This window comes from Neopelma chrysocephalum, unplaced genomic scaffold, assembly GCF_003984885.1.
Source record: "Neopelma chrysocephalum unplaced genomic scaffold, ASM398488v2 Primary Assembly neopelma1_23, whole genome shotgun sequence".
NCBI lineage: Eukaryota > Metazoa > Chordata > Aves > Passeriformes > Pipridae > Neopelma > Neopelma chrysocephalum.
The window spans coordinates 13,116,057-13,138,664 of record NW_020897691.1 but is presented as its reverse complement, the minus strand read 5'-3'; the positions used below and the strand labels follow the sequence as shown (position 1 = coordinate 13,138,664).

General features: G+C 42.3%; 1 protein-coding gene and 1 non-coding gene across 5 annotated transcripts; both read right to left on the bottom strand.

Annotated features, from left to right (window-relative positions):
• Positions 1-5,035: 5,035 nt before the first annotated feature.
• TRNAL-UAA lies at positions 5,036-5,118 on the bottom strand. Its single transcript has one exon. It is a non-coding gene; the product is annotated as a tRNA-Leu (tRNA).
• A 2,521-nt stretch (positions 5,119-7,639) lies between these two features.
• Positions 7,640-21,383, bottom strand: STX11 (syntaxin 11). Of its 4 annotated transcripts, none has more exons than XM_027687248.1 (4): positions 21,307-21,383; positions 12,332-12,401; positions 9,836-10,703; positions 7,640-8,787 (listed from the first exon to the last, which is right to left on the bottom strand). In XM_027687248.1, exons 3-4 carry the CDS (start codon positions 10,696-10,698, stop codon positions 8,685-8,687), a joined length of 966 nt encoding a protein of 321 aa, XP_027543049.1. In that variant the 5' UTR covers positions 10,699-10,703; positions 12,332-12,401; positions 21,307-21,383; the 3' UTR covers positions 7,640-8,684. The 4 variants fall into 4 exon arrangements, with proteins under 4 accessions (XP_027543049.1, XP_027543059.1, XP_027543067.1 ...); XM_027687258.1 differs by having other exon boundaries at positions 12,336-12,401; XM_027687266.1 differs by lacking the exon at positions 12,332-12,401.
• Between the last annotated feature and the right edge of the window lie 1,225 nt (positions 21,384-22,608).

The window sequence follows — 22,608 nt, the reverse complement described above, 5'->3', positions numbered from 1 at the left end:
TTGAAAGAGAAGGAGCAACCAAGGAAAATTAAAGAATGTGGAAAATACACTCTTCTCTCAAAATCATTAGGGGAAAGAAGGCATTTTTGTTACTGCACTTTTAAGAAAACCATTCTCAGAAGAGTGTGCACATTTTCTATAGTCTTCAGACACAAGTTCTTCCCTGTCAGGAAGAAAGAATTCATTCAGGTAAGTTTAACTCTATTAAAAATATCCCAGAAAATGCCTGCTAGCATACTTTAAGCCCAATGCCCTAAGATCCCAGAAATCTTAGCATCAATATTCTGCCTTATGCTGCCTTCATTTTAGGGTATTCAGGGCCCCTCATTTAGTAGATAGTCTGGTAAACCTTGCTTCTGTAGTGTAAATTATGACTTGTATGTTCTGTCCTTCTGAAAGAGGCTGCTGCCACCACAGCAAAGCCAGCACAAGGGAAAATGTTCCCAGATTGGAGGTGATCTAGTGCACAGATCAGTCTTTTGACACTTTCAGTAATATCCTTCAGTAATAATGCTGTGCTGATGTAAAGCGTTACCACCTGCATATATTCCTCCTGATGAGAGAAACTGGCAAACAGGAATGCGTGCCCACAGCCCTTCACTTCAGTCCAAAGCTACTGCCCTTCGCTCTGCCAGTGAAGGTGGCTTTGAGCTAAAATGACAAACGCTAACTGGAGTAGCTGAGTGGGCACCTGGTCTCTTCTGATGACTATGTCAGACCATCCTACTCTGGGTAATGCTGAGCATGATGGTGCTTTAAAAGATCATGACTTGAAGTCTCATCTGTCAGTCATAAGAGTAAACCTACCTCCATCTGCACTATAAGTAAATTGAAGGGCTTTGCTCTGCAGTAAGTGATATGTAGGCCCTTGTTCTGTTCTATCAGTGGCACAGTCAGGGCAGTTGAGCTCCCTGTACTACCATAGCTCAATTCCCCAGAGGTTGCTGCTTGGACTGAACTAACCTAGTGGAAAATCTCTTCATTTTCCTTATCAAAACTGAGAAAAAATAATTAAGCAATAAAACGTTGCAAGGATCTGCTTGGGAGTGTGTGTTGTAATGCTCTGGAGAAGGAGGCAGAATTAGCTAACATTGTTAATGACACTTGGCTGCTTTGGATATCAAGTCCAACAGAAATGATTCTAAGAATCTGCAGGTAAGATTGAATGCAGTCAGCAGATGAACGGCCCAGCAGCTGTTGAAAATGAACCTGTGCAAACATGTATAAACACTGACACAACTGTCTACACTAAATAGTGGTAATTTTTGAACAAGCATCCTGAGAATGAAATCCAGAAAATAGACTCTACCTCTCTTATTTACCTCAAAAGTCCCAAAATGAGAACAAGTCAAGAATTACCAAGTACTTTACATGCAGTTACTCCTGCTAATATAAGAGACTAGTCCTACTTTATAGACTTTACATTAGTCTGCTGTGAAAATCAGAGGGTTTACTGACCATCCTACATACATTATATAATAGCTTAGGAACTTTGCAGCCCTTTTTACACATTTTTCCTCAATATGAGATACTAGTCACTGGGAATGATGGAAGAATGGTTTAACTCAAGTAACAAATGACACACTTCCATCACACACTAAAGTGTAACTGAAAAAAACCAACTCAAGATGCTGAAAGTTTTTAAAAATTATTAAACTAATTTGAAATATCACCTAAATAATATTTCACCAATAGGTTGCCTCCTTCATGATTTGATCCCCTTCTGTTTATGAAGTGAGACAGAATTTTGAGTTAAACTATGGCTTGCTGTTTTCCTGTTAAGACTCCCACCTTGTTCAGCACACATCATGCAGTGCTTCCTGGCTAATCAGTTATTCAATCAATTGTTCAGTAATCAATACTTTACATGGTATTCACAGCTCAAAGTGTGGCTCCGTACCTTGTTTATTTCATCTTATTTTCTGAATTCACTGACAGTCTACTCATTGGATGTCTAACATGACCTAATTATCTAAGTATCCATCTGAATTCTTCAGAAACAAGAATGAATTTACTTCATAGCAGCCCATTTTGCAAATGGTGTACTTTTATTACCTCTATTTTATACAATGGGAAATTGAGGTACGGAAAGATTAACGTCAAGTATCTCCAATAACTTTTGCTTGAAGTTATTCTGACTGCTCAGAAACAAATAATACAATTCTTTTCAGAGACTCCTTAAAGTATAGGTGATACACTGATTTCACCTGTGCTTGCAAAAGCTTTGCATTTCTGCAAATCAGACTGAGGTACTCAAGATGGAGACCACAAAATAAGGAACATGAAAACAAATGATTGCTTATGAAAAATCTATTTTAACTGACCAGCTTCTCATCAGACAGGAAATATGCAGAGGCAAGAAAAACAGCCCTAGTTGATTAGGGTAGCATTCAACTGCCAGCATATGAATCTCCTTTTTTTTTTCCAGTTTCTAGCATTAGTCACTATACTTGTTCCATTTTCCTCAACAAACAAGGCAAGGATCCTTTTTAGAAAAACAATTCATCCACAGAACGGAGTCCAATAAAAAGCAATATTGTTTGAACTAAAGGCCAGAGTACAACAAGTGCATGTAAGAATGTCAAACTGCAAGGGCAAACACCAATAATTCATGAGGGTTTAACAGGGAAGCTATTAAAACCAAAGAAAAATACTTGCTCGATAAAGTATGTCTTAAAATCATGGTCATCTCCAGACCTAAAACACAAAATATCACCCTGCCACTTCACCTAAAATAGAAACAAATAACCCCAGCAGATTAAACTTTCCTTTATGGAGAAGTGTAGGAAGGGGTTGGGACATCCTTGTTGCAGGTAGATTTTATGGGTATTTCTTCAGATCAGGAAAGGTTCAAAAAATCTTCTGCTCCATTCCAGATCAGCATGTGCTCTAACAAGCTGTTATAAGAAGCAGGAAACGCACAGGTTCAACAAAGGACTGAGCAAAGTTCTCTGCAAAACAAGTCTCTTAAGGAAAGGGCAGTGCCTGTAACAGAAACAATTTTAACCAAGAAATCCAGTTTTCTATATTTCCTCATCCTAAACACTGCCTTCTTTTTCTGTTCAATAATTACTGTTCTTGTAACAATTGTGATTAGTTTTACTTTTTTCTTTCTCACAGTGCAGAATAGGCACCACTAATTCATCCTGTAACTGACATAGCTGGGACCAACTTTTCATCAAGATCAGCACTGCATCCACAAAATATACATGAGCGCTTATTGTACGTACAAACATGCTCGTAAAGAAGCACATAAGCAGAATTATACAATTTGTATGCAAATATGTGGGTTTCCAAGGGCAGCATTTTACCATTAGATTACAGGTAAAATGTACCTTCAAACATGTACCCACTTTTAACTAATTTGTACCTTAATGAAGAATAGCAACGAATGTTTACTTCATAAAATATCTGAACCTAGCAGTACTGCTTTTTAATGAACAGTTCTAGAAAGTGTGGTATGTTTTGCATTTACAATTTAACTGTGGTAACACTCAAAAAAGACAATACAGGTACTTGCATTTCCTACAAATTCACCACAGACCACACTTCTCTCCATAATTTCCTCTTGACTATCATATTTCTATGTTTATACCGTGCCCACATTGGTAACGCCAGATCATTTTGTGAAGCATGTAATAAAATATCCTGACATATTTCACCTTCTATTTCATAGAAGGCCCACCAGGAGTTACATCTTTCGTGTTTATCCTTTAATTAGTTGGTATCATCACATGATATATTTGGACTAAAAGTTTAGAATAATTTTTCAGCTCAAATTATTGGGAACAGGGTGGCTAAGAACAACTACATTTACCTGTATTAGAATTTGACCAGGATGCTCCGGCAAATACTGATATTTAAAAATGTATCAGTCTGCGCTTGATTTGTACTTCCCTCACTTTCGATGTATTATTAAACACAATGATATTGCCCTGTTAAAAAGAAAAAAAACAAAAACACAAACCCCAAACAACAAAGACATGCTCCAGCAAATTAAACACCACAACATGTGCAACGACTGCTCCATCTGTCCGGCCAAAGAAAACAAAACCAGGAGGTGAGTCTGACAATACTGCACACTCAATCTGCTTAACCTTTAGCATAGCCCATGGCAGAGTTTAGGGCACAGCCAGCACTTCTGCAGCAGGCTTCTCCTTCCTGCCACCCTCTGGGGTCGGCCAAGGACACCTCAGCAGGCTCGACACCTGCGGACTTCCTGCACCCCAGTGCATGTGGCATTTACCCTCATTTTCACGTTGTAAAAGCACGCTGACGGGTTGACATGGAGCCTTTGAAGGGTTTGGAAATGGGGAAAAAAAATCTACACAAAAAATAACCTAAATGATGCTGTAGAGCAACAAGTCATGACCCGGAGACGACGAAGCTGGAGGCACCTGTCACTGGCACCCAAGGCTCCACCACCAAGGCCCAGGCCGAGCGGCTTGTGAAATACACATACAAAAATAAATATATGTGTATACACATTGATATATGTGTATATATATGCACACATATATATGTGTGTGTATACATGTATATATACACACACATATGCATACATATGGGTATATATGTGTATTTAATATATATGTATAGATATATAATATGAAGCCTAGCCATGAAATTGAAATTGAAAATGTATGTATGTGTGTACATGTATATATATATATACACATATATGCGTGTGTATATGTATTTATACATATAATCATACAAACTCTTTTAAAAAATTGTATTTAAAACGGCTTTAGAGATGAACGTGCGGTGGCTGCACGAGCCCCCAGTGGCCCCGCAGCGCTCCCCCCGGCTCGCAGCGCCCCCTGCGGCCGCCCAGCGCCGGGACACCCGCACGGGCTGCCGGGTGCCGCCGCCCGCCCGATCCGGCGCCGCTCCAGCGCCGCTCCCCGCCCCTCAGCCGCCTCCTGCCGCGTCCCGGCGGCCCCCAGCTCCCTCCGGCCGCGCCTCTGCCGGGACATCGCGCCCTGTCCGGGAACGTAAAGGGGTCTGGCTCCCGATAAAAAAAAGCGTCAATTACCAGGAGTGGGGTTCGAACCCACGCGGACATGCGTCCATTGGATCTTAAGTCCAACGCCTTAACCACTCGGCCATCCTGGTGCAGATACTACGAGCGCTCCCAGTCGCTCCTACATCCATGGCCGCGCTCCCGCCTGCCCCCTGGGCCCCCCTCGACCCTCAGGGGCGCCTCCTCCCCTTCGTGCCCCCCCCCCCGCCTTTATTCCCAGCGCGGGCGAGCGCGGAGCGCACAGGGCGGCGCGCGCGGGCGGCCTCTCCCGGCGGCAGCGGGAGGAGGGCGGGCAGGGCCCGGCGGGGAGCGCTGCTCCGGCCCTGAGCCCTTCCCGGGCCGCGATAGCCCGGGCCGGGCCCTCCCCTGCCGCCTTCGTTCCGACGGGCGCCGGGCCCGGAGCGGAAGGGGGAGGCGGGGGAGGTGCGCGGGGCTGGCACGGGCCCGCCCCTGAGGGGAGAGCGGGGCGGGCGGCGCTGGGCCGGGGCGGCGAGGTGCGAGTGCTGCGGGCACTGCGGGGCAGGGGCAGTGCAGGCTCGGACTTCCTCAGAGTGGCGAGGGAGGGTCGCGGTGCCGGCGTGGATCCTCAGCGGCGTGAGAGGGCTGCAGAGAGCTTGCGCCCGTAAGGCACCGGCACTTTATTACTCCCGTACAAATGTTTCTTGGAGTGTATCTTCCTTGCTCATAGAAGCAAGGAGAACCAAAACCACCAAAGTCCAAAGGTATCAGTTACGCTTATCTAGGAGAAAAGTATTGCAGGGGAAAGATTTTTTTTTTGCCGGTCGCCACTGAATGCCTGGGCTACAGAAGCACCTATCGCAGTATCCCCACTTACTGCCTGCCCTGAGACCTCCCCCTTCTTCCCTGCGTCAGATGGGGAATGGGAAAGTGTCCCTTCTCGGGCCTTGGGTCCCAGTCTCGCTCCCTGTGCTGTTTTTCAGCGGAGAAAATGGACATCCTTTATCCCACCAAACTTTGCCACCTGTGAGCCTGCCCCTGAGGTATAAGGAACATATCCCATACAGCGCAGGCCGAGGACACTGGACTGTGCCAGCCTCCAGCAGACAAGGAGGCATGCGGATACCATCGGCTTCCCCATGGGCAGAACAGGAGCACATCCCCTGCTCGGTTGTTGGACACCCTGGTTGTCCGTACCCTTCTGTCAGGGGTCTGGGCGTCGAATTTGCAGGTGTGGGTGGTGCCTGAACCCTTCGGCTGTGAGTGCTCAGAGCCCCCCAGTATGCTAGGCACACTTGTGAGGGAAAATGCCTCTAACGTACCGTACAGGTGAATTGTTAATATTTTATATACGTGATGAGCTACGCCTTTAGTTGGAGAAGTTTCTCCCAGGACACATACCAGATACCTGCACAAGTGTGTCCATAGTCTGGGTCCTTCACTTTGAGGAAGCAATTGTTCCACTGCCATTTCTCCAAAACTAAACCCATGATTCAAAAAAAAAAAAATCCCGTAAGATGAAATGGAGACTCATATACATATCCATGAACCCTTATATACTAAACATTTTATTTTGTAATAGGGATTTTTTTTTCTCTTTTATATTTGGGCAGCACTCCTCAGAAAGGGCTGAGATTATAGGTGTGTGGTTGTATGGGTTGAAGAGCTTCGGCTTCAGTGGGAAACTAAACCAAAGTCCTAAAAGCTAAACCATCCTCTCTCACATTTTAACTACTTCACCCCTCAAACTCAGTTTTAGGGTTTGCCACATGAGGGAAGAGGGGAAGAAAAACCTCACCAACCCATAGAATATGCTACACACAGGAGTTGTGCTGACTTTCAGAAGGAAAAGGCAGCCTTCCTTAGGGAGCATGGAGATGTCCATCCTGCAGCTTCTTTCATTAGTATGCTAAAATGTTGTCAAACAACTTTTATCATCTTCTTCCACTCATCCTGTGTGGCATGAGTCCTTTCAACTATAGTGTGATCAGTTTTTTTCAAAAGTCTGTTTAAATGTGATTAGGCAAGTTCATGGGCTGGCAAAATTTGAGTTCTTACACAACTGAAAGATAGAGAAAACCCCACAGTATTGAGCAATGTTTGCAAGGAAGAGAATGATTTCTTCAGTTACTGGAAGTCATTTTTTAAGTGCCTCTAATTCACAATGCATCTTAAAAATAATTTTAAAGGAACTTCAGTGGGTATATCAATAATTCTTTCTTCCTTGCACCAACAGCCTTAAGTCAGGAGAGAAAGTCTACAATTACCTTTTCTTCATGCTTTCTTCTACCTTCTCATTTCACTCTCTTTCCCTGTGCCTCAAATTGAACTAAATATTTGCGTATAAGTTTTGCGTATCTACCAATGAAACCATCAAGATCTCTCAGAACTGCCAGAATAAATTTGATTTTTTTCTTGCATTAGAGAATCATCTTACAATGCATGAAACTAATTTTTTATGGTTTTTATTGGAAAAAATTTTTTTAAATCTATCTCAAAATGCAGCACATCTAATTTACTTTTTTTTTCTTTATGGGTATTGTTTAATCTTTCACCAACTCAAGAGTTTAGTCCATCAACTTTTAAAGTAAACTTTGACAATGCAAGAAACTGTTCACAGCTGCTGATTCAATGTACAACACTCTGCACTTTCAGTTTCCCTTATTAAATCTTTTATTCCATTTGTAAATATATATGTGCAAAAAAAGGAATGAACACAAAGAAAAACATGCACATATTTTTTGTCAAAAACATTGGCACATGCTAGGAATATCCAGATCAAAGGAAATACATATTTCATTCTTCAGTGATTTATCCCCACATGCTGACCCTCAGAGTTTTAGGGTATTTCTCTACAAATACACAATTCCACTGACTTGGAGTACCTACGGAGTAAATGACTTTGTCTTCTTGAGCAGCACCAAAGCTACTGGCAATGGTAGTAGCTTATCACCTTCCTTTCTCCCACTTCAAGTTTGAACATTGGGTTGTTGGAGAGGTCCACAGACAAGCATAACACTGATATTATCAGGACACACTGAATATCAAAATACCTTAAAGTTTAGAAGATTGGTGTTCCTCACTCTTCCATGTTATCACAGGGAGGTGCTACAGCAAAAGAGACATTCAGTTTCTGAGAAGAGTTATGCATTTAGTTTCTATTTGTGTAAAAAAGCCTGTCTGGCTAAGAAGTATTTCCCACTAGGATATGAAATCTTGGAAGTTGAATTTATTTTGCTGTTTTGTCATATTAATACAAATAGTAAGAAATGTTTGGGTGTTTTTTCACATATGAAATTAGGGTGCAAAAGAACAGAAAGGGGAAGTTTCATTGCGATTGGTACAGGAAGATGCACATCTATACACATCTGAGGAAAACTCCCAAATATAAAATACTTGAAATGTTGAAATATATTTATTAAAATAGCTACAAATAGGATAATTATTTTTAAAAAAGTAACTAACTTTTGAAAAAATGTCCTGCATTATTTCAAAGGATAGCAATAGATCACAGTGTATCAGAAAGCCTCTTAGAAATATAGTTGGAAAACCTCCAGAAGCAGGAGCTATAATCACTCATGAGACCTTACGAATATATGTTTCACTGACAATGCTCAGTGCTTGGCAAGGCTGCACATTTTCTATTCCCTTGTCATACTCCAAGCTTACTGGTTTGCCCTTATGTAAGGGTAGACTCCCCTTACGCAAAAGGAGAGGTTATTTTTAAGCTTGAAAAGAGCACTAAAATGACATGAGACTGTTTTCTTTCTTCTTCAGGTGTACTTGCTTTCCCAGGAGATTTCCTAACAATGGGAGAAAAGTCACAATTTTTGTACACCAGGAAAATTGCATGTTAAAAAAATGTAATCCTTCATCTTATTTAAAATAAATATAACCCCCCCATATTCAGTCAATGCTTATAAAAAAATAAATGTCTATTGATGGGCAGTCATTCCACTAAAGCAGCTTGTATATATGTCCCAGGACATGCAATGCTTTCTCAACCCCAAAAATGTTGTCTGCAGTACAACTGGGTATTTCTGCAGAAGGCCACTGCATGCATCTCTTCTGGCTGAAGTGTTAATTGGCAGAAAAAAAGCATGAAAGCATGGCAGGTTTGAAACTGAGAGTACAGACAGTGGCTCAAGTTAAAAGTGAATGAGATGCCTCAGTGTTGCAGGGCTTCTAGCCACCTTGACAGAGTTGCAGGTATTCAAAATGGAAAAAAGCAGTCACTTGCACACAATGGAACAAAATATGCATATTATCATTTAAGGTGCAGTCACTTCTGTTGAGATTCAAGACAGATGGAAATCAAGTTGAAAGGGAAACTAATTCTGTGTCCTGCTGCTGCTAACAGGCTTGGTATTTTGTCAAATTAATAGAGCAAAAGTCTGTTCAAATAATTGCATCAAGCAGGCTCCAAACTAGTTAAAACTAAAAACTCCTGATTCTGTTGTGTACTGTGTTGCCCCAGGTGGTAGGGCTTTGCCGCCTGCAGCCTCACTTCGACAAATAAGAATAAAGTTACTTTTTGAAACGATTCATCTTCCCTAGGCTGTTCACTCCTCTTTCTTGCCTATCTGAAACAAGTATGACTGCAGAGATCTTGCACCTCTGGTTACAGCAATAGGGTATATTTCAATTAAAATTAGATTAAATATAATTTTACCAACATTTCTAGGAGTTTTTAAATAGAACAGCATGTTTGGAAAAAAGACAATGAACAAAACCAAATCCAAAATAGCTCCCCTATTTCTAGGGTTTGTCATTACAGAAAAGTCACTGGAAAGAACACCTGATTTTGAAGACATTCAAATCAGTCTGTGATAGTTCCAGTGGGATAGTCACCTTCTGCAACATGATATGCAGCAGCAGAGGATTGTTCTGAGGGGATGTTTCCTTCTGTATTCCAAAGCTTTTTTCACTTGCTCTTTAGCATCTCCTACATAGTCCTCAACATTTTGCATATTTATCTCAATAACATCAAAAGTGTCTGCTTGTTCCTCCACTAGCAGGGCCACCTGCAGAAAGAGCTCGTGAACTTCCTTAATGCGACCTTCTAACTTGACCAGCTCCTTATGTCGTGTCTCTATCTCATTCAAGGCTGAGCGAGCTCCCTTAACATCCGACAAGAGATTCTCGGAGAAGACATCCCATTTGCCTTGCTCAATCATCTCCTCAATCTGGTTGCCAGAAACATCTTTGCCCATGATCTCAAGCTGCCGCTGAATTCGAATCTTGCAGTTCTCCCGTTGGTTCATCTCTGTTGCATTGTAATCAAACATAGCATTCTGAAATGTGTGCATGAGGTCAACATAGTGGTTCTTCGCTACCCTGGCAATGACAGACATAGCTCCATATTTTGTTACTGCATCTTCACAGAAATCTCTCATCACCTGCAGTTTCCTGTGGATGTTTTCTCCGCGGGCCTTAATGTCTCTGGCAATGCAATTAGTATCTCGTTTGATGCTGCTAAGACGGCGCATGGAAGTAAGGAAGCGGGTGTTTTGCTTTCTGAGCCGGTTGACATCCGCTTTTAGGTGGTCATTTTCTGTCCGAATGTTCTGTATGTCCTTATGAAGAATTTCCAAGGCATAATCAGTCTCATAAAGGAGAATATCGTGGGGTGAATTTTCATCATCCTCACTATCAGAAAACTGTTGGTTGTGTAACCTGGCAATTTCATGCAGCTCACTTAGACGGTCTTTCATCCTGCCTGTAAAACAGAGGAACAGAAGAAATGAAGTTTAAAGTAACTGAAATATTGGTTTACAAGAATTGAAAGTTCATAACTAATAACTACATCATAGTAATAACTATATCATAGATAACAAACATAATTACATAAAAGATAACTTAAAATATCAGATTTTAAATCTGTTCACAGTATTTAACACAGTAATGAATATCAGACACAAAACTCTGCTGCTACAACGCTTTTCTAGAAAGTACAAAGCTTAGAAACTGAAAAACTGCAAGAGAGAAGACAACAAATCCTGAGGACAAATCCAAAACAATAATAAGACAATACCCAACCTCCCTCCCAAATGGCAGTCTTTCACTTGGACAAAAAAAGCCAAACTCTCGATAGGAAGCCTTCAGCTATCAGCATCTGTGGACATGTTAATGTAATTTGCTCACTAGAGAAATCTCCTCTAGCTCTTAACCCTTCATTACATCAACTGCCCAAAATGTCACAGTTCCTCTGTCATTCTAAGCTTTCTTTTCCTGGGAGAATAGTAGGAAGCCTCTCAGAAACACAAATGGCATTTACCAATACAGTTGGGAAAGAAAAGTTTCAAAAAATGGTGTGGAAAAAAAGGAAAAGCAAGTTTAGTGTCTCCAGATGCTATCATTGACCATAGGCATTAACAAAATAACACAGCAATAGCAGCATTTTATAAGTAAAACCATCTATCCAACCCTTTTTTTATTTTGTATGATAGAAAAATCCTACTGAAGGAATGAAGTAACACTGTTTTTACAGATCAGGATCTATTTTCAATGTGTTCGCCTCAGAAATACTTAACTACAAAACAATTTCATTAAAAAGAAACAGAATGAGTAATCTGTGCAGACCAGTTACACGGTAACAAAACATAAGTCTCCTATATTGTTTACTTGAAATTAGACCTACAGTCTTTGCAGAAAATAAATTGTGAAAGCTCCAGCAAGAACCTTGCACTGTTTCAGCAAGCAGGAAGATGAAAATCTTTCGTCACAAGCCCTGTACATTCCGACCTCATTTAAATCAGTAAGAAAGAAAATCAAGTTAAGGAACACCAAGCAGGACATCTCTAGATCTCTTTAGAGGATTCAATTTTGGTTTTCCAATAATTAAAGTATCTTCACAGCATTTACAAAAATGCTTTCCACTGTGAACAACACATCCCTTCATAGGATCATCAGCTATTCCCAGGTTAAGAAAAGTCTCGTGTATATACCCAGTATAATAATAGGCCTAAATCTAATGTGAATTAAAACTGCAAGTTTATAATCTATTTCATGGGACTGTTAGATGTTTTAAAGATGTTAGGGATGAGATGGGAAAGATTCTGTCACTGGCAAAGTTTCTTGGGCTTGTATAGTTCATTGGTGGTATATACTGGAATTGAGAAGTGTCCTGATTAGGATCACATTTATATTGAAGTAAAAAGGTAAATTTCAACTTACACCAATCCTTTCACAAGCAACGTAAATCAAGCAAGCCCATTAATATTCTGAGAGAAGAGCTTTCATTCAGGAATGCACACATGTAAGATAATTGTTTGAATTTAAAACATAAGCAACATAGATCCAACTCAATCATACAGAGAAAGCTTTAGAAAATGAAAGATTTCTCACCTACTCCCTCAGCAATAATAAAATCAAGATTTTCACCTCATGCCACAACATTAAGATGAAAAAGCCGCATCTGAAAGATAAAAACCAAAATGTGTGGTGCAGCTTAAAAGTCAGGTATTCGGGTTTACTTGGCTTTAAAATTGATCAAGGAACACAGTAAATTTATTTGGGGTATTTGGAAACTGCTACCTTGAGAAACAACCTTTTAGGATTTTTTGCGTAAAGAAAAACAGCAGGCTGTAATGCAACACCACCACAGAGGTCTTTTCCTATTTCAGCTTCTCATTTCAAACAAAGGGGAAACAGATCTTCCCAAGAGAGGACAAAAACTTCCAAGCATTCCTTGAATAGTGTCAGGGACAGAACTGACACTAAAGATCCAAAACAAATAAGCATGGGAGAGCAAGGGGGAACAGCAATTTGAAACATTTCAGCTTAACAGATCAGTGTTTAGAGAAGTTGACCTTCTTTATCAGATGCTGTTGTTATTTGGCAAAGTTTGCATCTACTTTTATGTTGATAGGATTGTTTGTAATTAGAACAGCAATATATTGATACATAGTATCAATTACCAGGACTCAATCTGTAAAATGAGAGTCAGTCTCTCCCTTCATACAAGGCCCAGTGCAGAAGTAGAAGTTGGGCTTCCTAGCTGGGAAGTGGCTCTGCAGACAAGGACCTTGGTGTGCTGGTAGACATGAAGATGAGCCAGCAATGTGTCTGGGCTGGAGTAGCAAAAGTGAGGAAGATAAGGGACCCCTCCTGTCCAACACTTGAGAGGCCACAGGGCTCCTCAGTGCAATAGTCATAGACACACTGTGGTGAGCCCAGGGGAAGCCACAGAGATGATTAGAGGTGCTGGAGCACCTGACATATGAAGAGAGGCTTGAGAGACTTGGGAATGTTCAGCCTGAAAAACAGGAAGATCAAGGGAGATCTTGTTGCTGTCACCAACGGCTTAATGGAAGGCTAGACCCTTCATGGAAATGTACAGCAATAACACAAGAGGCAACAGGCCTAGGCGAAAACAAGGGAAAAGCCAGCCAGGTAGCAGAGAGGTGGGAAAAGGAAGGAAAAAAACCCCAAGCCTTCAGAAATAATAGAAAAGGTGCCCAGAAAAATCTGCATCCTTGGAGATATTCCAAAGATATCCTTGAAGATATTCAAAACTCTACTTGACATGGCGCTCAGCAACCTGAACTACCTATGTGTGTTTTGAGGCAGGCTGGATTAATGTCCAAAGGTCCACTCTAAATTGTTCTGGTACTCTGCCTTAGATCAAAGTTTGCTAATTTGAATATGAACATTAAATACACTCAACTACTTGTGCAGGTTTATATAAGATATATCTAAAAGATCAGAATATCAAGACATGAACTACTGTAGTGTAACAACTGCAAGTGTATAGATACCTTAATTTTGAGAGTGTGAATTGTAAGAGATTAGATGTTAGTTTTATTTTATTTTAAAATACTGTGCATATTCAACCTGGAACATGTACTTCCACGTTTGTAATTTTGGGCTAGGTAAATCTGTCCTTGTAAAAATGAAGTTCCTTCTGCAGTCCATCATGGTGTGTACACCCAAACATACACAGAGGAAATAAAAAGCAGGCCAGGTGATGACTGCAGAGGTTACAACTTTGAAGCCAGATACTCAGCAAATGCAGTCAGCTGAGGATGTGTTCAGTACTCATCTCTTCATGTTAGTGTGCTACTTCTTGGTATTAATCACCACAATGATTAGCTTTCCCATGATGCATGAGAAAGACACAAATTGTCCTGTTGCAATAAGACTGCAGCCTCACACAGCTCTGTATGACATGGGATTTCAGACAAGAAAGAAAATCACTCTGAAAATCAAAAACAATGCATATGTATAAACCCCCTTTCCATTTGCCCCATATACATACAAAAGGGAGTGCTGCATAGCATATTTCCATTGCCATGCTAATGTTCTGCAGCCTGTTATCTACATAGAAATAATTTAAGGATGAAAAGTTATTTCTATAGAAACAAATGAGTTGCACACCTGTATTTATTTCAGCTTTAACATTTGCATATCCACATTTTTGGGGACAAACAGTGAAATAAAGAAGCAGTTTCAGCACAGCATCCATATTCTGTTGCCAGCAGCTGGGAAGGAAGGCAGTATACATTGTTTCTTCTTTCAGCATTCATAAAAGGCAGCTGTGCTAGTTAATACCAGCTCGTGGGTTACCAAAAGTCTGGTCAGTAATATTTTCAGCCTCAAGTAGGGCCTCCTTACAAGATGAAGATTTTACTTCAGTTGAAGTGGTCTATTTGAGGAACAACAGATATTTCAAAACAAGCCAGTCAAAAACAATTTCTATCAGTAGTTCTTCTCTCTCTCAGGACGTAAAAGTCCTACTACAAACCCATGTGGCTCATCCCATCTCTGAATGGCATGTGATTTTGATCACATGACACACGATAGATGTGAGCCAAAAAACAAGTGGTGAACAATTAGGAAATAACCTGCTCCTAGGCAAAATTACTTCATAGCTAAGTGTGTCTCAGCACATTTCAGTGACTTCCCATATGGCTTGTAGTGGATGTGGTATTGATGGCAATCAACTCAAGATGGATTTGCCGAGTCAATTACAACACAAATAGTGTGTTGCTGTTGCACTAAAATGCAAGTCATTTATAGGTAAAAAAAGTGTTAAATGCAGCTGAAGCTTTAATTTAAGAGTTGGAGTCTCAGATTTAATAAGAATTTTCAAGTAACTTTCTGTTTTGGAAACAACTGTCTTTTACCAGATTTAGTGGTTTTGCCTGTTGTCCAATAATAGATCTGACAATATTAATTAACTTTGAAAACAGACTATTTTTTTACAATAGGTTTTCCTCTTTCCATAAGAGCTTCTAATTGACTTATAGCAGAGTGCTAGTCATCTTTTCAGACCAAATTCCCTGTCTCCCCAACCATGTCCATCACTAGTGGCACAGCAGGCTTGAATTTTTTAAATCGCTCGTTTTTTTTCTCACTTCTCCTCTAAAAGAGCTTGAAGAAACACCAACAATCATAATCTAATGATTAGGACAGTTTGTCTTCTGGACTTGTTTCAAGATGACATCTCTGTATTAGCAATATTAGACACTATGACAGAGATCAGCATTTCAAAATTTTTTATGGCCTCACTGAAGGGAAGTTAGCCTCTCTGGAGTTTCTTGGATTGGGCAATGTTTAAAAATAGACAAAATGTATCCAGGACTGAATATCCATTGGTTAACACTGAACAGCAGTTATAAAGCTACAGAAATCCAGCAAGAAGATGCAAGTGTATCTGAAGACTATTAGACACTGCCCAGCTCATATGGTCATCAAAGCCTGCATACAGCAGAACACCTCCTTTATACTTGCCATCACCCCAGTGACAAATGTATGCAGTTGCAAATGTTTCAGGACATTATGTTTTCCCAAAAGCTTGCACGAAATGTCAACTTCTCTGTTTGTATCAGGATACATTTTTTATTACAAGCTGATATATTCAGAGAAGTAGGGATGGCTCCATTCTTTGCAGGCTATTTTGCAGTTGGCAGAATCTCCAAGTCTCAAGTGGTTCCTTTCCTAACATAAAGGCTAGGAAAGGCTTAGGGGGTAAAAATTAAAATTCAGATAGTTTGTTGCTTCTAACTCAAAGTAATGAGGCAATAATTGTTTGAATACTGATAGCTTTTTAGGCGCTGCTTTGACTTATCTCAGTTTCTTTACCAGCATTCAATCTCTTCAACATAAAGTAACTCTCAACTTTTGTATGACAGCATATTATAAATTCAAGGATCTAGGGTGCATCTCACACTTCCCAGATGTATTCAATAAGGTTAACCATCTTGGTGTTTTCCATTGATTGGTTATAAGATTTCACAGACATTAGTATCAAAACTAGGGGAAGTTGATGGCATGCATCACATGCACTATAATATGTATTGCATTTTTCACATATTAATGATGAGATTGACAAAAAAAATCTGAAGTTTTAACTTGATACTGCTCAGTAGCCACGATAGTAAACATTATTCTTGCATTGGAGAGGACAGCTTGTTGTACATAGGTTGACTGCTACTATTTACTAGGTTGTCTAAATTTTCACTGGAGAGCTGTGGATCCCCACTGACGAATTTTCAATGCTGGATAGATTATAAAATGGATTCTTGGTATCTCCTCCTGACATTTTTCTCACAAGTCATATAAATGAGCAATTGTAACTAGATTTGGTGTTGGTTGGGGTGGGGCAGCTGTATCAGGGCTGTAGACAAAAAAAAGTGTCTCCATCTTCACTACGTGGCCCATTGAAAATTGTAAAGTCTTCATGTGCATTGTTTGAAGCCCCTCCCAAAATCGGGAACTCTCTCCAGAAGTCCTCATGCTTCTGTATATAAATGGAAGTTCAAAACAGGAAAGGTAATGCACACCCGAATTTGGCCACTTCATTTTCTTGAGGATGCCAGAAACAGGATAGAGAGTTATCGACTGCAGATACTGAAAACTTGCTGAATCCTTGGAGTCCTTGAAACCCATGAGCTGACTCCAATTGGCTTTAATGTGCACAGCTTGCTAAAAACACAGCAACATTACAAAGAGTAGATGAACATGCATGGAATTGTATTTTACCCAAGAGAGGGAAAACAATCCCACCATGGCTGGCTATTCAGTGCTTTCCAGTACATGCCGTAGGCTGACTACTGCAGCGTGCCTTTCCTACCACAGGCCACACTAAGGTCTTCAGGTAAAATTGTCCTGGATGGAGACAAGGGGGCATGAACTGTACGTCCACAGGCTCAGCAAATAGTTAAGGCAGAAGCATACCACTCACCTAAACAGTGAGACAGCCATCCATGCATTTCTTGGCAATTACTACAGCTCGGCATCATTACGAGTCACTGCTCAAGGAAATTAGACAACCACTCATAGGCAGTGCTGGCACTACAGTGCCGTGAGTACATACATTATCTAATTAATCACTTTGGCTTCCCTGAAACACATTGGCTCAGTGAAATAGCTACGTACATACCACATTTATATAACTACTATTGCTACCACACAGTGGTATTTATAAGTGATTAAGACATTATGTTGGCATGTGAGTAGAAATACAAGGCTGCATGTGATCATCAGTCAGAAGCAACACATTCTACTGACACTTTTAAATTAGCACATAGCATTATTTTTTAAAAAACACATATATTTAAAGCTTGTAATAAAGCATTATAATCTGAGATCAATTACTCTTTAATTAAAAAAAATCCCTTTGAGGTTAAATACAGGGTGTTTTCTTGGTATTTGTTCGTGTGGATCAGTACACATGAGGCTCAGTTTGGGATCCTACTGCAAAATCTACAGAACTGTACCTGCACCAAAATAGTTTAAGCCAGGAAATAACCCCCACAGCCACACATGCATACCCACACCCTCAGCCCCAGGACATGTCAGGCGCTGGCAGGCTTTATGGAAGTTACACTACTTAGCAGTCCATAAGTGTTTACAGGCCCATTCAAAGTACCAGTGAAGTTGAGACAAGATATAGGTGTAATTAGGGACACACTGGCCAGTGGTACTTAGAGAATCTGTTCCTGATTGGACATATCCAAAGCTCAAGTAAACCTTATTCTTGCTTTCAAAAATAAGTGAATTGTCACTACCATAAACACAGAACAGAGAAAAGGCATAGCAGGAAAGGCTGGAGTGTGCAGTAATTTCTTGTCTGTTGTGAACATGTGTTTGTTAAAATAATCTTGGCAGGTTAACTGTCATAGCAGACAGAGCATAAGCTGCACACATGATAAGCCTTTTGAAGTCAAGATATGTGACATCATTCTCTCTCTGATAAACTACATAAATATGGTCTAGATGAGAAGCGCCTAACACTGTGTGATAGGCTAGATAAGATATCCAGACACTCGACACAATCAGTAAAATCTATCAAAGAAGATATTGAAACCGAACTGCATTGCTCCTCTCATATGGAGCCTCCCTGCTCCCCAAGAGGGGTTCCCAGGAGCCAGTCCTAGGGAGAAGTGGTGCTGCTGCTCCTTGGGAATGATGTTCCTCACCAGAGATGGCTCACATGGGGGTCACATCTTGGGGAGCAACCCAAAATGCAGATGTAACCAAAAATGGCCTCTCTGCAAAATTGCAAAAAGCGGTAACCCCGCATTTGGTGTTGAGATGAGTTCATTGGATCAAATTAACATTGCCTCAGTAATTTCTGCACCATGCTTTGCCCTCCCTGCCTAGAGGGATGACCAGAGTAAAAGAAAATTGATGGGCCAGATAAGAGATAGTACACTGGTTCAGCACCTTCATACTTAACACAGCAGTTGTCTTTTCATCATCAGAATTGCTTTTGAATATGTCAGCATTATGATGTGTTTCTGTTATACTCAGAGGTTATCCATATTTTCCACTAGGAACTTGGAAAATGTAATCAAACACAAGCTTGTACAGTCTCCAGGTGACACTGAACTGGAAGGGAGAGGAAGCAAGCATTTGGCGGTGGAGGAGAGGAGAAATCATGAGAATTTAAGGTGATCTTGACAAATAAGAGAAGAATTTACAAAAATCTGTAAGGAAATTCAATAGAGACAAGCCTGGTACATTTAGATAAAATTATTCACTCAGATAGAAAGTAGGGAACACCTAGTTTTGTAGCACAGAAGCATTGGTGGAGTTATAGCAGACTGCAAGCTACAAAACAAGCTCACAATATAATGCCATTGTAAAAAAAAACAAACCCCCATGTCTTATATGAGAAATGGCACGGGAAGGACTGGTTTTACTCTGCTTGGCATAGATAAAGCCCCAGCTGGAATAGTATATCCTGCACCAGTTATCACACTAGGAAAGTCAAAGGGAGCATATTTGGCATTGTCTCCAAATGGTTTAGAAAATATAGCCCTGGAGGAAGAGGAGTTGAAGTAATTATGCTCATTTTATGCAGAAGACTAGGGAGAGAGACACAGCACTCCAACACATAAAAGGAGTTTTCTATGAAAAGAGAAATTATCAGTTTGATCCCTGTGTTGACATTGGAAACACACTAAGTAATCAGTTTGTCTCACACATGAGACCTATGTTGAACTGGCTGTGATTAGCTGAAAATTGGATCATTTCTCTGTGGAAGCACTGTGGGATCCTTTTCCTTAAAGGATAGAGAGAGGGTACAGAAGTCCCTCTCAGGCCTGGTTTAGGTGCACACCTACAATGCACCAAATGGATTAGGTAATGTCTTACAGTCTCCCCATGGCCTCGCATTCCCATGATTTGTTCAGTGCCCTTGCTCCCAGTCTCACCGTGTGTCCTGCAGTGTATGTGTTCGCACACTGCTGCCCATGCTGGGGAGCAATTTGGGTGACTCTTGTCACCCAGCAGTGGCAACCCCATTTCTCCTTCTGGAGCAGATCTTGGTTACTGTTATAGTATAGTGGAAAGTGTCAGACGCGGAGCCTAAGCCCACAGCACCCAAATTCTCCAGGACTGATAGAACATGCATTTGTGTTCCATGGCATAAGGTTTATCTGCAGTGTCCAGAAGATATTGTTATCACATTTTACCCATTTTAATGTCTCAAGAGGTCTTCTGTACCATGCTTAGTTTCTTCATGGAGATATCTTTTCACAATAAGAGTTTAACTCACAATTTTAGTCTCAGCCAAAACACCAGAAACCATATGACTGAACATGCAATTTCAGTTTCAGAGCAGTGGTCATACAAGGCAGTCAGTGAAAAAAAAGGTGAAAAAAAGTCCATCAGAGGAGTTGGGCACCTAAGCCATCTTTTCTTAAGAAGGCTGATCTTTATTCTGTCTGTCTGTTTTGAATTTTAAAAAAAAGTTATGCTCATCTTGTAGTCTCACCACTATTTAAATAGTGAGTATCATGACTAGTAAGAAAGCAGCACCTTTCAAATTGTATTCTCCTAAACAGTTATATGTTGCTGTTTTGATCCCTGACAGCTCAAAAAACGGCTCCTAAAATACCATCTAAAGAACAGGAACAAGAAGTGCAAGCGTCCGTTTCAGGCCAGTGTTGTTATTCTAGTCATTTCCTTTCTTGGTATCACAGTGACAAGTAGTTATCTCAGACATACATGAGCGTTAATTCTTCTTGGTAGGAAAGGAAATGAATATCGGTTCATAGGAAGCAATCAAAGAACTCTAACTTTTGCATGCAATTCCAGATCTGGCCATGATGATGCCCGAGAAAGAAGAAAAAGCTATTATATTTTGCCCATAGACCAAATTTTCTATAAAATCTGCTCTGGAGTTATTCATAACCACGTATGAGCACTATGAACGAAATCTTAATTCCTGCTAAGCTGGACAAACAAGGCAGCTGGAAATGCAGACACCGTTGGGACTGGATGAGAAGGCTCATATTGGAAAGCGCCTCTGGTTTTCCCTCATCCTGTGAAAACCCAGCCATCCCTTTTGCCCTCCATGAGGAACAGAGTTAGCATAAGGCACCACCGGACCCAAAAGCCCCGGTCCGCACCTCCTGCGTCCCTCCTGCCTCCGGGCTTCAGACTTCCCCTCTCGACTAAAACGGGGCAGTTTCGTCTATTCTTATGCAAAACCAAGGTGCAAAGCGCTCCGCACGCCCCGCGGCCCCCCGCCCTGCCGGCTGGGCTGGCTGCCGAGCACCGGGCACGCACCGGAGCTCGCCCCGACAGCAGGTGAAGGAGTAGCCTGACCGCCCCCGCCGGACCCCGGGCTCCGGCACGGCCCAACACTGCCCTCCGTCCGGTAGCAGCTGCGGGCGGGTCGGCGTCCGGGAACCCCAGCTGATGCTGAGCAGAGCTCGAGGATACGGCTGTGCTCCCGTCCCGGGAGCCGACACCGGCTCCCCGCCGCCGACGGCGAGGTACCCAGGCTGAAGAAGCCACAGTCGGTCCGGCCCCCTCCGAGACAAGAGAGCGCTGTCTCGTCCTCCCCCGCCCCGGCAGGTACTCACCGCCGGGCAGGACGGGGCAGCCCGGCCGGTTCCGTCCCGCGTCTCTCCGCGCGCGCCGCTCCCACGCGAGGCCGATGCGGCCGCCGCGCCCGCGCCGTCGGGCCGAGCGTGCATCCCGCGGAGCGCCCCGCCCCCGCCGCCCGGCTCGTCTGCCCATTGGCTGCTGGAGAGGTGATTTGCATGGCGGGCCCCGCCCCATCGGTACGTCGGTCCGGGCCGTGTGGCGGGGCGGGCGCGCAGCCCCTGTGCCACCCCTGCGCCACCCCTGCGCCGCCCCCTTCCTCCTCCTGCCCGGCCTCGTGGGGCCGCGCTCGGCTCGCTCAGTTCCCAGTGCGGGGAAGGTCCGCGCCCGTGGGTGCTGGGAAGCGTGGGTGGGCTGAGGTGGCCCGTTTCTTTGCCGTCGGCCCGGAGGACGTCCCCTACCCTTTCTTGCCGTCGCCTCCTCGCCGGGAAGCGGGTGCTTTCCAACCGCCGCGCTGCGAGGGCTTGGGGATGGGATTGGGGGTGCGGTGAGGAGCGGGGCCGACAACGAGTGAAATCCGAGGGGGCGAGGGAACAGCTAGGATCAGGCGCCGCCGTGAGCGGGGAAGGGGCGTGTCCCCCCAGCCGCGTCCCCTCATCGTCCCGTTTCCCCCTGGCTGTCTGCCCTGTCCTGCCGGCTTGAGCCGCGCATGATGAAATGCGACGGCAAAAGAACTTCTACGAATGTAATTCAAATTACTGCTGCTTAGTGTGGGGATGAGAAGCTGTGCTCTTTTAACCGTGCTTCAGGGTACGGGTCAAAATTAGCCCATTTTTTGGATGTTGGCTTCAACTCCGATAAATTTGACCATTCCAGGGGGAAAAAAAACCAAACAAACCCAAACAAAACACCTTCCCCATCATTCTAACTCAGAAAAACCTGGCAAAACTTTGGTGTTACAATGTTACAACACACTAATAATACACATAAATAAGCCACACAAGTAGTTACAGAGGTTGTTCAAGTCTCTCTGAGGTGGGAAGTTTTAGAGTTTTTTGAACATCTTGGACAAGCATTTTCTTCACCCTTTCACCACAGAAATGGAAGACAATTTGAATCTGGAAATTTTAAAAGATAGAAGTTACTTTTCTGTTGGTGCAAACGTAGCTGAAAGAGCAATGTTGCTTTCCTGAGCTGTCATGAGTTTTAAGGCTCAAAAATTTCTCATATATTGTGTCAATCCCTGCATGACCAAGACCAAATCTGTCATGATGGAGACAGTTGCAGAGACACAGGAAGCTTCCTCTCTCCTTATTTTCTATGCTGTTGTGTCAGGAAAA

What these genes read in the sequence shown, in the direction of transcription:
- STX11 (XM_027687248.1), bottom strand. Translation starts at nt 10,698, where the DNA reads ATGAAAGACCGTCTAAGTGAGCTGCATGAAATTGCCAGGTTACACAAC. An exon ending in TGCATATCATGTTGCAGAAG is followed by an intron (nt 8,788 to 9,835) that starts GTGACTATCCCA and finishes TCCCATTGTTAG; the next exon opens with GAAATCTCCTGGGAAAGCAA.